We start from the raw sequence: 14,763 nt of genomic DNA, 5'->3' as shown, positions 1-14,763 counted from the left end.
TGTACCTTGTGCCATTATACAGTAAGTTGAGAATGTAGTCAGATAAAAATGATTAAATCTAGCCCTGGCTGGGTTGCTCAGTTGGTTGGAGAACTGACCCCTCATACACCAAAAAGGTTGGGATTTGATTCCCCAGTCAGGGCACATACCTAGGTTGTGGGTTTCATCCCTGGTTTGGGTGTGTTCGGAAGGCAACCAATGTCTGTCTGTCTGTCTTGTCTGTCTCTCTCACCTCCTCTCTCCCTCTCCCTCTCTCTCTCCTCCTTGCTCCTTCCCTTTCTTTCTCTCTGAAATCAATAAACACATCCACAGTTAAGGATTAAAAACTGAATTAAAATTTGTCTTCAAAAAAATTAATACTATTCATTTTTACTTAAATATGTTGAAAACTGATTCTCAGTTTCCTCCCTGTCTCCCAAATGAACTGATTAAAACACTGGATGGTAGTACATTATCTACACATTATTGCTCTTTCCCATTATCTATATCTTTGTCTACTCTGCAGTTATTCTTAGGAAAAAGACAGTTATCTAAAATGCTAATTGAAGGAGGAACAGATAAATTGGTGGGAGGCATAACATAGCCCTTTTCTTCCTGATCTGTGAGCACTTTCCCTGTGTTCTATGGCCATTGTGTTGTGGCGTGTGTTTATGTGTGTATGTATAAATTATTTCCTGAAATGCTCGTTGAATAAATTATAACAAGCTAGAACTTTAATTCTGTTTTTATTAAGGGAGAAAGAGCCAGCATCAACAAGTAGCTACTAAGCCCTGGCTGCTGTGGCTCAGTGGATTGAGTTTCGGCCTGTGAGCCAAGTGTCATTGGTTCGATGCCCAGTCAGGGCAAATAACTAGGCTGCACATCAGGTCCCCAGTTCGGGGCGCGAGTGAGAGGCAACCACACAGTAATGTTTCTCGCCCTCTCTTTCTCCTTTCCCCTCTCTCTAAAAATAAAATAAACAAAAAACAAATTAAAAACAAAACCAAAAACAAGTAGCTACTGTATGTCTGAAACCAAATTAAATTATTTCATTAATGTTATTCCTTGCCATCCAGATTGGAAATAGATGATTCTCTGTGCATAATGCCTTTATTAAAAAAAAAAAATTTAGCTTTTAAAGTAACATGAATTTAACTGAAGTTTAGGGTGCATTGTGTCATAAAATGGAAAGCTTTTCCCAAACTTGCCACCTTCATCCAAACACGGTTAAAGGATTGTTTCTTTTGACAGAATATTTTAATGTATATGATAAAAAATAGAAACTGAGGCCCTGGCCAGGTGGCTCAGTTGGTTAGAACATTATCCTGATGTGCCAGGGCTGCAGGTTTGATCCCTGCACATATAAAAATAAACCAATGAATGCATAAATAAGTGGAATGACAAATCAACTTCTCTTTCTCTCCCTCTCTCTCCCCCCTCCCTCTCTCCTTTTCTCTCTAAAATCAATTTTTAAAAAAATTTGGTTTATACTCTATCATGAGGCAGCTTACCTTTTAATATAGATATCAAATGTTCATATGAGCACATACTAATCTGTCTCATTTTTAGTGGCTATATAGCTTTCCATTATATGGTGGAATTTATATAACAGTTCTCATTTAACATCTGTAATAGGGTCTGCGACTTTAAGTGAAACAACATATAATGAAACCGGTTTTACCATGTGCTAATTGATATAAACAAGAATTAAGTTCCTTTGGCATCTCATTGACATTACAGTGAAACAATGTTGAATGAAAGGACATTATTTGAGGATCCTCTATATTTTCTGGATTTTGCTCTTTCAAGCTAATACTAGAATGGATTAAATCTTCGAAGTTTGTAGGATAAATTATTTGAAGTAGTATTTTTGGTTAAAGGGCATGTGTATTAAATTTTTGATAGATAGTGATAGTTATTTTGATATGTGATAGTAAATCCTATCCAGGCAAGTACCTAAATAAATTCTCACAAATAGTTGGAAGTACACTATTCTTACTGGCTTTTACCAACTTTTTAATCTTCATCAGGCAATCTATCTGAAAAATGAAATCTGACTTTGCTTTCCTTATTTGGATTTATTTATTATCTCTAACCATGAATCCACATGAGTGAGTGTTTCAATATTTATTGGCCATTTAACTTTTCCTGTAAATTATTTGTGATAGGATGTATTTTTAAGATGCTTCTGCTTCCATTATTTCTTCCCAGTATATCTTATTGTAGAAACTTTTCAAAAAAGATTTTATTTATTTATTTTTATTTTTTAAAGTATATTTTATTATGTTGTTACAGTAGTCCCAATTTTTTTCCCCTTTGCTCCTCCCTGCCCAGTACCCCTCTTCCCTCCAGCAATCCCACCCCCCTTAGTTCAAGTCCATGGGTCGAGCATATAAATTCTTTGGCTTCATCCTTTCCTATATTACTCTTAACATCACCCTATTTTGTACCAACCAAGTAAGCTTCTTAGTCCCTGCACCATTTCCCCATTTTCCCCTCTCCCCACTCCCAGCTGATAACCCTCCAAATGATCCCCATACCTATGATTCTGTTCCTCTTCTGGTTTGCTTAGTTGGATTTTGTTTTTATTTTTTAGATTCAGTTGTTTGTTGATAGTTGTGAGTTTGTTCTCATTTTAGTGTTCATAGTTTTGATCTTCTTTTTCTTAAGTAAGTCTCTTTGACATTTTATATAATAATGGCTTGGTAATGATGAACTCCTTTACCTTGTCTGGGAAGCACTTCATCTGCCTTTCCATTCCAAATGATAGTTTTGCTGGATAGAGTAATCCTGGTTCCAGGTTGCCTTTCATCACATTGAATACTGTTTGCCAGTCCCTTCCTGTCTGCAAAGTGTCCTCTGAGTAATCAGCTGATAATCCTATAGGCACCCCCCTGTAGGCAACTCTCCACCTCTCTCTTGCTGCCCCCAGGACTCTGTCTTTATCTTTCACCTTTGGCATCTCAGTCATGATGTGTCCTGGTATGGTCCCCTCTGGGTCCAGCTCGCCCAGGACCCTCTGTGCTTTCTGGACCTGTCTGCCCATCTCCTTCACAAAATTTTGTAAGTTTTCCTCATTTTTTTAATTCTTGCTTCTTCATTTTGTACTGGTTGACTGTTTTTTTCTTCCTTAAGTTCCAAATCATTAATTTGAACCCCAGTTTCCTTCCCTTCACCATTGGTTTTGTGTGGATTTTCCTTCGTTTCACTTAGCATAGCCTTCACTTCTTCTCTTATGCATTTGCCGTACTCAAGCATATCTGTCAAGCCTGTGAGCATCTTTATCACCAGTGTTCTGAATTCTTCATCTGTAAGGTTGTCTATTTCCTCATCTGTTAGGTTGCTATCTCCTTGTGGCTTAGTTCTCCCACTGGAACCTTGATCTGTTCCCCCTTTTGGGCCATACTTCTCTGTCTCCTCATTCTGACAGGCTCCTGTGTTTGTCTGCCTCCGCATCCCAGGTAGAGCTATTGCTCCTGTGATGTTGTAAGGGGCGGAGCCTTAGGGATTCATCAGTATAGGGCGACCTGTTTCACCACGTTGTGGCACTGTATGTGGGGAAGGGTCCGAGAGGGAACAATGCCGCCAGCCCAGCACTCGCCCCTTTTCCAGGCACCTCTCCCACTTCCACACCAGACTGGCGCCCCTCTAGCTGCTGCCCTGGCCATCGTTCCCAGAATCAGTGGGTCTGTGGACGTTCTAGATCCGTGGGGGCCCTTTAAACAAGAGGACTCTGCTGAGACCAGCAGTTTCTGCCTCCACCCCAACCCCCACTGTTCTGCACAGTCAGAAGCAATGAGGCTTGATTGTTCCCGGTGCTGGGTCGGGTGAGGAGCTGGGAACACTCCCCAGGTGTCCCTCCTGACTTTAAAAAAACGTGTGACTGCACTTTCCACTGGCCCGCCGCTGCTGCTGTCACCTCACCGCATCCTCTCCACCCCCGCTCCGCTCCTCCTACCTGTCTGGATGAGTATTTCTTCTTTATATCTTTGTTTGCTGGACTTCTATGTAGTTTGATTTTCTGAAACTTCTGGTTGTTTCTAGTTTTGAGGTAGTTATAGTCCTTCTTAGTTGTGGAGGGAGACACAGCGTGTCTGTCTATGCCTCCATCTTGGCCGGAAGTCTATTTATTTTTAGAGAGGGGGGAAGGGAGGGAGAAAGAGAGGGAGAGAAACATCAATGTGTGGTTGCCTCTCACATGCCCTTAACTGGGGACCCGGCCTCTACAGGGAATTAAACAGGCGACCCTATGGTTTGCAGGCCGGCGATCAATCTACTGAGCCAAACCAGCCAGGGCTTATTACAGAAACATTTGTATTCAAAACAATATGACTGTGCAGTATTATCCTATTATTATACTATATTGTATTTCCTATACAGTGTCCCTTCCTTGGTCCATCAGCAGGTCAGTGAGACACTTTTCTACGTCCATGACTTTACCATTGGGTTTCAGATACTTTCTTTTAAAAAAATTTTTGGCCCAGGTTTTTACTTATTGAAATATTTCCAACTGCCATTATCTTCAGCTCTCTTACCTTTTTCTTTTGACCAGGGTGGCCTCGGTCCTTGACTGCTGAGGCATAGTGACTTCACAAGTAGCAGTCATTGCCTGTAGGATTCATACCTTAGGTACAGAAAGCCTGACTGAGATTTTTTTTTCTTAATTTCAGGATTGAATCCAGTGATCTTCCTCTTCTGGCTGCTGTAGCAAGCACTCATTCTCCATATGTTGCTCAGATACTCCTTTAACATAAAGGTTGTTTGGAATGTTAAGTAGAAACCTAGGAAGCAGACACAACATAACATTTGTGGCATTTTTTTCCTGTTAGATTCCCATCACGATGTGTCAGTCACCTGGATATCCTGCTTTGCATTACATTTTATGTGATCATGGGGTGGCTTTTTTTTTTTTTTGACTGGACCTTTGGGGTGGTAGTAGATTTTTAACCAAGTGAAACTGAAACATTGTAAGTAATTTTGGGGGAGAGCATTTGAAAAAGCCAAAGTGTAACTTAGAAATTTCTGTAAAATGAATAACATCGAGGAATTTTATATGATCACTACAGTATTGCCGCAACTCATCAATAGCAACAGCTATCTCATGATTAAATGGCTCAGAAAGAGTCATTTCATTTGTTTTAATTCTTTATTTCTAAAGGTACATAGGTTTACAAAACCTTGATTATTTTTTGTTTTGTTAATTAAAATAGCTAATTTCTAGGTATTTCTCAATATTTTAAACAGCCTGTTAAATTATAAGAAACTTAGAAGGATGAGTGTAAATCTATGTTATGTTATCCACCCAAGTGTATATATGTATCTAGTTTTTTTAAAAGGTCGAAATACAAGATTGGTAAACATGCCTTTTTAAATATATATATATTTTCAACTAGTATGAATTGTTTATAATGTTGAAATGTTACTTTCTGGTGATTTTTCTGTTTCACACACCCTTAAATACAAGTAAAGCCAATTGTTTCTTTAAGGCTGAGTAATATAGATCCCCAAATAAGAATACTTTTATGTTTTGTTTATAAGTATTAGCTAATTCTTATAAATGTTAATATTTACCTATTTGCACCTAATTTAATAAATTAAAATTGGGATTAAAAATTGCACCAAAGCATTGGCAGAAATAATATTTTCTTCAATAGTGCTGAGGTAGCCAAGGCCCTTCCTTTTGGTATCAACCGTCCTTGAACCCCCAGAAACTAAATATTTGCTTCACTGCTTCATGATATTCAAGTCACACTAATAGAACTCTTAACTCTTAAATTACTCTCTTGAAATTCCCATCTTCCAAAAACTAGTTTTTAAAAAGGTTTCCACTTTTCAATTGTTATTGTTTTGTATATATTGTAGAATATTGCTTGTGAGAAAGGCTAATAAGGAACCAAACTCTTGTAAGTAATGTAAATAGAAAGGTGGGTAGGTAAAGTTTTCAATGCGCTCTACTACCTCAGTTTACTTGAATATTACATTATAGTTTTTTCTTTACTTATCTGGTCTAAGATACTTTAATTCTAGAAGTGAAGTTGGTTTCTGCTTTCATGGACTGTTTTTATTATAATTACTTGATTAGTTAAAAAAACACTTAGCACTTGCTTATTCTGTTACTAAATAATTTCCTGTATAATACATTCATTTTCGCTGTTTCAATTTTCAGTAATTAAGAAAGATTTCTGTGGTTTAACTCTCTGACATTCAATTTATAGCACTGGGTCACATTCTGCCTTGCTCTCTGTATTCAAGAACTCGCCAACCTAGACTAAGAAGAAATGGTGGTTTTAATGGAATGTAAACCTGAAATTGGTGTGCCTGCAGTCACTTTGGCCTGTGTCCTTTCTGCTGGTCCCAGTTAGTACCGGAGTCTCCCATGGATGACTTGTTGCCAAAGAGTGTTTATGGATATTTTTTCTTTGGATTCTTCACTATTCTGTTGTTTGGAATTCTATGAGTCAATCTCTTTGGCAGAATTAAGAATATAGGAAACTTCATATGTGCTTCATCGTACATTATTTTTTATTGTAGTTCAGAATGATATATAGCAGGTAAAGTATGTTTTGCATGTTTTCTTTTTTAATTAATCATCAAACTATTCACAATCCTATCTATCTGAAATCACTTAAGAAATTAACATTTAGAAAATCTAGTCTTCAATAAATGGATGGCTCATGCTACTGTTATTCTTACTAAGCTTTGCTCGGAGAGAAAAGGCCTATAGTTTCTTACAGAATTATTAGTCCTTACAGAGTTCCTGAGTTTTATAATTCCAAGCACTTCTGTAATTTCTACTGCCTTCATCATAGTCATTTTTTCCTTACACAAAGCCCATGGAGTAAGCTGCTGCTGTTTTTAAAAGGTGGTCATTTTGGTGAATGTGAAAAGCATTTTGGCCTGTTCAAAATAATTTTTTCAACTTCTTATGGTACAGATATGTGTAACATTTTTTAAAAAACCTGTTTGTTGCAATAGGAAATGAAAAAGGGATCTTTTACATTATAGATTAAAAACTAATTTTTCTTGTATATAAATTAATTGGTTTGATTTGAAATATTCCTGGCTTTTATTAATATCTTAATTTTGAGTCTGAAACTGTTAAGTGCAATAAACGTACCAGCACAGATATAATTTTTTTTTGTAATTGGCATACACTGGGGATAATCACTTAAAGTAAAAAGATTTCACTCAATGCCTGTTTCTGGTAGATGTCTTATGAGATTGTTCTGCTTTCTCTTAAGTTATTTAGATGGTGGAATAAATGTACATACTGTTTCTTGTTCTGTATACATTTCTCAAATGTACACCTGTATTATAATAACCTCCCAGTTCTAGGGGAAATTTGTGCAATAAATACACGTCAACTTGATGGGTGGTGTTGGTTTTTCTTTCATGTGTTAATAAGGTACAGTAACATGGACTCTGATGTCTGGATTCTTTTTCCAAATGTGACACTTCTAGGCACATTACCTCATTTATTTATTTTTTTCATTACCTTGTTTATAATGTCCTTTCCTAATCCTAAATTTCTGTTTTGGTAATTTGATAGAGTCTACTTCATGAGGTTGTTGTGAGAATCAATTGAAATCATGAATGTCAAGAATTTATCTTACTACATGGTGCACCCTGAGTGCTTAATAATTTTTGGCTTGCTACTATTACTAGGTAATCTGTTCAGCCTCCTCTTTATGGCCCCCAACTGTTAGGAGAATTTAACATACATTCTTATGAAACTAAATGTAATATAAAAATACTAGTATATTCTTTGACCTAATCGTTGCAATGACAAATTGAAAAAACATTTTAAATGCTTTTATAAAAACAAACTGAAGATCATTTAAAACCCAGAAAAAGCCATGTAAATGTGTTCCAAACATTGTATCCAATACACATTACTATTTACTTTACAATTAAACAAAAATTGGCCAGTTGATTTGGGTTTTAATCCTGGTCCGTTCACTGGTTTGCATGTGACCCTGAGCAAGTCTGTCCTCTTCATATACATTGTAGGGAAGTCAGCTCTTCCATCAGTCCTTAGTGCCTGCTTTACAGCAGTGATTCAGCCTTGAGTAGGCTGTTGGGAAGCTGTCTTAGGCTAGGTTGATGTGGGCAGAGATGCTGGGAGGCAGGGTTAGAGTGGGGCATTTTAAGTGCCTATTTTCATATCATTTTACATGTATCACTTTTATATTTGGTGACCAAAGATATTTCAGAGGTTTATAACTGGTACCTGTGTATATATGTGCTGTTTTCTCATAAACATGAGAAATCTTGCAACCTTTCCAAGAAGCATAGAGGAATGATTTTTGCTGATGAGAAACTGAGATACAGAAAATGTAATCCGAGGTAATAGTCTTTCCTATCTGGGTCCATTTTGTCTTTCAGACCGGAATGGTTTCTAACTAGTGTTTGATGACAGATGTCTTTGCCAACGTGGAAGATAGGGTGGAATGGCAAGTGGGACTGAACCTGAGCAGTGGGGGGCTGGAGAATTGTAACTCTGAGTGTGAAGGACTTAGGCAGATAGAAAGGGAGAAGTTGCAGAGTGTAGTGCTTTCTATCTGTGCTTTGTAGTGAAGACTGTGGACTTGGCCATGTTTGCTCTAGATTTAAGATTTAAGACTTCTCTACAGAAAATATAAGCAGTCCAAAAGAGATTTTTAAAGTATATGTGAGAACTTTTAGGGCTTTGGTCTTCATCAGATTGCAGTCAGCTTGTCTGGGTTAACATTGTCTGCTTAGACCTCCCATAAACCTATATTTACTCTAAGGAGAGTATTAATTGAAAAGACTTGAGCTTCTTTCCATGGGACTGATTTTCACAAGGACAGCTGAAAACATGCCTCTATATTCACCTCTGTTCTTAAATTAAGATTATTGATTTAAAAAAACAAAGAGGCAGTGTTACCTAAATTGTCTCAAGGGGAATAACATTGTTGAAATGTATAAATATAAGGAAAATATTATTTCCTCAATAAATTTGTGAGGGATTGAGCAAAAAAGGAAAAGGACTTGTGGACATAGACAACAGTGTGGTGATTATGGGGGTGGGAGTGGAAGAGGGTATAAAAGGTATAAATGATAATGAAAAAATACAATAAAAATAATTAAATTTTAAAATTGTGATGCCACTTGGGTCACACATTTGGTCCAGCACTCACAAGCCAATATCCTTCACTATGTTACAGGGGCTGGAACTAAAATGAGTCAGACTAGTGCAGAACCTGAGTTAATGTAGTTTTCACACCTATTGCATAACTGAGGTAGCTTTTGTTTTTTTGAAATTCAAATGATAGTCCTGATTTTTCCCCCTTTCCCCCCTTCCACTTGGTACCCCCCCTTCCTTCCAGTTCATGTCCATGGGTCCTGCATGTAAATCCTTTGGCTTCTCCATTTCCTATGCTATTCTTAACTTCCCCTTATTATGTTCCTACCAATTATGCTTCTTCATCCCTGTACCATTTCCCCATTCTCCTCCTTCCCCCTCCCAGCTGATAACCCTCCAAATGATCTCCATACCTATGATTCTGTTCCTGTACTGGTTTGCTTAGTGTGTTTTTGCTTTTGTTTTTGTTTTTTAGATAAAGTTGTTGATAGTTGTGAGTTTGTTGCCTTTTTTTTTTTAATGTGCTTTATTGATTATAATATTACATTTGTCCCAATTTCCCTTCCCTCTGCTCCCCTCCACCTGGTGGTCCCCCTCCCTCCAGTTGTCCCCCCCTTTTAGATCATGTCCATTAGTTGTGCATATAGTTCTTCTCAACCTCTGTCTATTCCATTCCCTCCTACCATGATCCTTAATTCCTATATCATCTCCCTCCCTCTCCCCATTCCCCCTCCCTGTTGACCTCCCCCCAATATGTTCCCCGTACCTATAGTTCTTTTTCCACTCTCATTGCCTGTTCAGTTTGCCTTTGTTTCAATTCCCTAGCTCCTGTTGTTTCTTGTGATGCAGTTTTCATTTTAGATTTCATTGTCTTGATCCTCCTTTTTCTAAACCAGTCCCTTTAACATCTCATATAACAGTGGTTTGGATCTAATGAACTCTTTCAGTTTTATTTTGTCCTGGAAACACTTTCTCTGCCCTTCTATTCTGAATGACAGTTTCGCTGGATAGAGTATTCGTGGTTGTAGGTTTTGGATTTTCATTACTTTGAATATTTCTTGCCAGTCCCTTCTTGCCTGCAGGGTCTCCCTTGAGAAGTCAGCTGATAGTCTAATTGGGACCCCTTTGTACATGATTCTTTTCTTCTTTCTTGCTGCTTTTAGGATTCTCTCTTTATCTTTAATTTTTGACATTTTGATTATAATGTGTCTTGGAGTGGTTCTCCCTGGGTCCAGTATTTTTGGAATTCTCTGTGCTTCCTGGACCTGTAAGTCTATTTCTTTCCGCAAGTCTGGGAAGTTCTCCTTTATTATATTTTCACTCAATTTTTCAAGTTCTAGTTCATCTTCCTCGCTCTCTGGTAAACCAATGATTCTTATGTTGGGCCTTTTATAGCTGTCCCAGAGGTTTCTGATCCTCTCATCGTTGCTTCCCATTTCCTCTCACTGCATTGGTTGACTGCTTGTTCCTTCTCCATATTCCGGTTTGTTGAAATGAACTCTGGATTTTTTTCCCTCACCATCTGTCTCGTATGTGGTTTTGTTCCTTTTGTTATGAGTGTTTTTCGCTTCTTTCTCATCTTTTTCCAGATCTTTTGTTAATTCTGTAAGCCACCTGATAACAATGGCCCTGAACTGAGCCTCTGACAGGTTTCTTATTTGTTCATCTGTCAGATTCCTCATCTGTTGCCTGGTGAGCTGTGCCACCGGGATTTCTATAGTTGTCTGCCTCATTTTGACAGATGCGTTTTGTTTTCTTGGGCCAGCAATAGGGGGCAGTGCCTGTGTACTCATCACAACCCAGCGTCCGGCGCCTGTCCGCGACCTATTTCGCAGCCCTGTGGCGCTTTCTTTGGGGGCGGGGGTCCAAGATGGATTCACACAGTTATTCCTCTAGGAGACCGGGATCCGTCCTCCCGCCCCCCTGGGCCTCACTGTTCAAGGCGATGTGGTGGCTGCTTTTCACAGCGTCGGGGTCGCGAGCTGCCGGGGGTTCGACTGCAGCCGGGATTGTCCTCCCTGCCGCTGAGATTGCTCTCCCTGCCGCTGTCCCAGGTGCGACCGCAAACAGCACCGCCCCCTTTCGCTCCCCTTACCTGCCCAAAGGGCGCCGCTGGTTTATAACTTCATACGTTGGGCTTCCGTGTAGTTTTATTTTCTGGAATTTCTAGTTATCCTTTGTTTTGAAGTAGTTGTATTCCTCTCTAGTTGTAGAGGGAGACCGAGCACGTCAGTCTAAGCCTCCATCTTGGCCGGAAGTCTGTTGCCTTTTTAATGTTCATAGTTTTGATCTTCTTTTTCTTAAATAAGTCCCTTTAACATTTCCTATAATAATGGTTTGGTGGTGATGAACTCCCTTTAGCTTTACCTTATCTTGAAAGCACTTTATCTGCCATTCCATTCTAAATGATAGCTGTGCTAGATAGAGTAATCTAGGTTATAGGTCCTTGCTTATGACCACTTTGAATACTTCTGCCAGCCCCTTCTTGCCTGCAAAGTTTCTTTTGAGAAATCCGCTGACAGTGTTATGGGAACTTTTTTGTGGGTAACTCTCTGCTTTTCTCTTGCTGCTTTTAAGATTCTTTATCTTTAATCTTTGGCATTTTAATTATGATGTGTCTTGGTGTGGTCTTCTTTGGGTCCAGCTTGTTTGGGACTCTGATTCCTGGACTTATATGTGTATTTCCTTTGCCAAATCAGGGAAGTTTTCTTTCATTATTTTTTCAAATAAGTTTTTTTTTTATATGTTTTATTGATTATACTTTTACAGTTGTCCCAATTTCCCTTCTCTCTGCTCCCCTCCACCCGGTGGCCCCCCCTCCCTCCCGTTGTTCCCTCCCTTTTAGTCCATGTCCATTGGTTGTGCATATAGTTCTTCTCCACCTCTTTCTGTCTATTCCATTCCCTCCTACTATGCTTAATTCCTGTACCATCTCCCTCCCTCTCCCTCTTCCCCCTCTCTGCTGTCCTCCCCCCAGTAACTTCCCCATACCTGTAGTTCTTTTTCCTCTCTCATTGCCTATTTAGTTTGCCTTTGTTTCGATTCCCTAGCTTCTGTTGTTGGTTCTTGTGATGCAGTTTTCATTTTAATGTTCATAGTTTTGATCCTTTTTTTAAACCAGTCCCTTTAACATCTCATATACTAGTGGTTTGGATCTAATGAACTCTTCCCATTTTATTTTGTCCTGGAAGCACTTTCTCTGCCCTTCTATTCTGAATGACAATTTTTCTGGATAGAGTATTCATGGCTGTAGGTTTTTGATTTTCATTACTTTGAATATTTCTTGCCAGTCTCTTCTTGCCTGCAGGGTCTCCCTTGAGAAGTCAGCTGATAGTCTAATTGGGACCCCTTTGTACATGATTCATTTTTTCTCTCTTGCTGCTTTTAAGATTCTCTCTTTATCTTTAATTTTTGACAATTTGATTATAATGTGTCTTGGAGTGGTTCTCCCTGGGTCCAGTTTTTTTGGAACTCTCTGCTTCCTGGACCTGTAAGTCTGTTTCCTTCCCCACGTTTGGGAAGTTCTGCTTCATTACTTTTTCACATAACTTTTCAATTTACAGTTCTTCTTTGCCCTCTGGCAATCCTATAATCCGTATGTTCGATCTCTTATAGCTGTCCCAGAGGTTTCTGATCCTCTCCTCACTTTCCTTGCTTCGCACTGGTTGACTGTTCCTTCCCTATGTTACAGTTTATTGATTTGATCTCTGGATTTTATTTCCTTACCACTTGTCTAGTATGTGTTTTCATTCTTTTCAGTATGAGTGGCTTTCAATCCTTTCTCGTCTTGTTCCAAATCTTTTGTTAATTCTTTAAACCACCTTATGACTATAGCTCTGAATTGAGCCTCTGAAAGGTTTCTTATTTGTTCATCTGTCAGATTCTTCATCTACTGCTTGGTGAGCTGCGTCACCGGGATTTCTATAGTTGTCTGCCTCATTTTGACAGATTTCTGTTTTGCTTTGCTTCTGGGGCAGGCTATAGGGGGCAGAGCCTGTGTACTCATCACAACCTGGCGACCGGCGGCAATCCGCTATTTTTTTCTCCGCGCTGTGGTGCTTTGTCGTCACTACCCGGAGACCGGTGGTGATCCGCAATCTTTTTCGCGGTGCTGTGGCGCTTTGTGTGTGGGCGGGGCTCCAAGATGGATTCCTGCCGTTATTCTCTGCTGGGAGACTGGGATCCGTCCTCCCACCCTCTGGGTCTCACCGTCCGAGGCAATTCGAGGGCTGCCTTTCCCAGCGTTGGGGTCGCGAGCTGCCAGGTCTTGACTGCAGCCAGGATTGCCCTCCCTACCAGCAGTCCCTGGTGCTACTGCAAACAGCACCACCTGATTCGCTCTTCCTACCTGTCTGACGAGCACCGCTGGTTTATAACTTTGTACGTTGGGCTTCTGTGTAGTTTTATTTTCTGGAATTTCTAGGTATCTTTTGTTTTGAGGTAGTTGTATTTCTTTCTAGTTGTAGAGGGAGACCGAGCGTGTCAGTCTAAGCCTCCATCTTGGCTGGAAGTCTTGAAGGAGACTCCCAAGTAAGTTTTTAATTTCTTCCTGTTCCTTCTTCTCCTTCTGGCATCCTTTTGATTCAGATGTTGGCACTTTTGGAGATATCTCAGAAATTCCTAAGTCCTTGTTTTTTTGAATTCTTATTTCTTCATTTTGTTCTGGTTGAATGTTTTTATTTCTTCCTATGTTCTAAATTGTTGGTTTGAATCCCAGCTTCCTTCCCTTCTCTATTGATTTCCTGTGGATTATTCTTTATTTCACTTAGTATAACCTTCATTTCTTCCTTTATTTTTTAGTTATACTCAAGGAGTTCTCTGAGCATCCTGATCACCAGTGTTTTGATCTTTGTATCTGATAGGTTGGCTATCTCCATTTTGCTTATTTCTTTTTCTGCAGTTTTTTCTGTTCTTTGATTTGAGCCATATATATATATATATATATATATATATATTTTTTTTTTTTTTTTCCTCCTTAGTTTAGCAGCCTCCCTGTGTTTCTGTGTATTAGGTAGAGCTGCTTTCACTCTCTGTCTTAGTAGCATGGCCTATGTAGAAAAGGCACCTGTTTGGATGAATGTGTCTTTAAATCCTTGTCAGAATTCCATACAGCTTGATTTTCTGACAGTTCTGGGGGTTATTAGTTTTGAGATCTGCTTCTAATTCTATGGTTAAATGAGGAGGTAAAGCATGTCTACCTATGCCTCCATCTTGCCCGAAAGTCCTTTCCCCATCAACACTGTTATTCGAGAGAATGGTTCTGTTGAAATCAAATTTCTCCGGCAAAAAAATAGATCTGCAGGGTTCAGCTGAGGTCAGGAGTTGCTTGTTTAGTATCTCAAGACCAGAAAGATGAGTTGATTCATGGTACAATGGAGGTAAATTTGGAGACTGTTTTGAGAACTTCCATCCCATTAGTGCCATCTCCACTCAATCACAGTGGTTGGTGGAGTAGAAAGGAAGCCGGGTCACTGCTTGCACTGTAACGCACAGGCAGACCCAAGCTGCTGAGGACCCACTCACTGAGGCCCCACTCAGCGAGGCTGCTCTGCCACTGCTGCAGTCCTTGAAGTAGCTTTTGAAAAATATCAATTCCTATACCCCACCCTCAGGTTCTGATTCATTGATAAAAACTGATCTGGATTAGGACCAGCAAATACTTATTTTCCCACTAGTAG

The 14,763-nt window shown here is 39.3% G+C and overlaps 1 protein-coding gene across 2 annotated transcripts in view; it reads left to right on the top strand.

Moving 5' to 3' along the window:
• The window catches only part of FNIP1 (folliculin interacting protein 1), a 134,966-nt gene extending 127,631 nt beyond the window's left edge, over positions 1-7,335 (top strand). For both annotated transcript variants that reach the window (XM_090288012.1, XM_090288011.1), the window contains one exon: positions 4,650-7,335. In XM_090288012.1, the coding sequence (XP_090144138.1) occupies positions 4,650-4,728 (79 nt within the window). In that variant the 3' untranslated portion in view covers positions 4,729-7,335. The remainder of the gene's footprint in view (positions 1-4,649) is intronic.
• The last annotated feature ends 7,428 nt before the right edge of the window (positions 7,336-14,763 follow it).

The sequence above is a fragment of the Furipterus horrens genome, unplaced genomic scaffold, assembly GCF_987537825.1.
Source record: "Furipterus horrens unplaced genomic scaffold, mFurHor1.1.pri manual_scaffold_10, whole genome shotgun sequence".
In the NCBI taxonomy this organism is placed as follows: Eukaryota; Metazoa; Chordata; class Mammalia; order Chiroptera; family Furipteridae; genus Furipterus; species Furipterus horrens.
The sequence above is the reverse complement of the archived record's forward strand: the minus strand, read 5'-3'. Positions and strand labels throughout refer to the sequence as shown.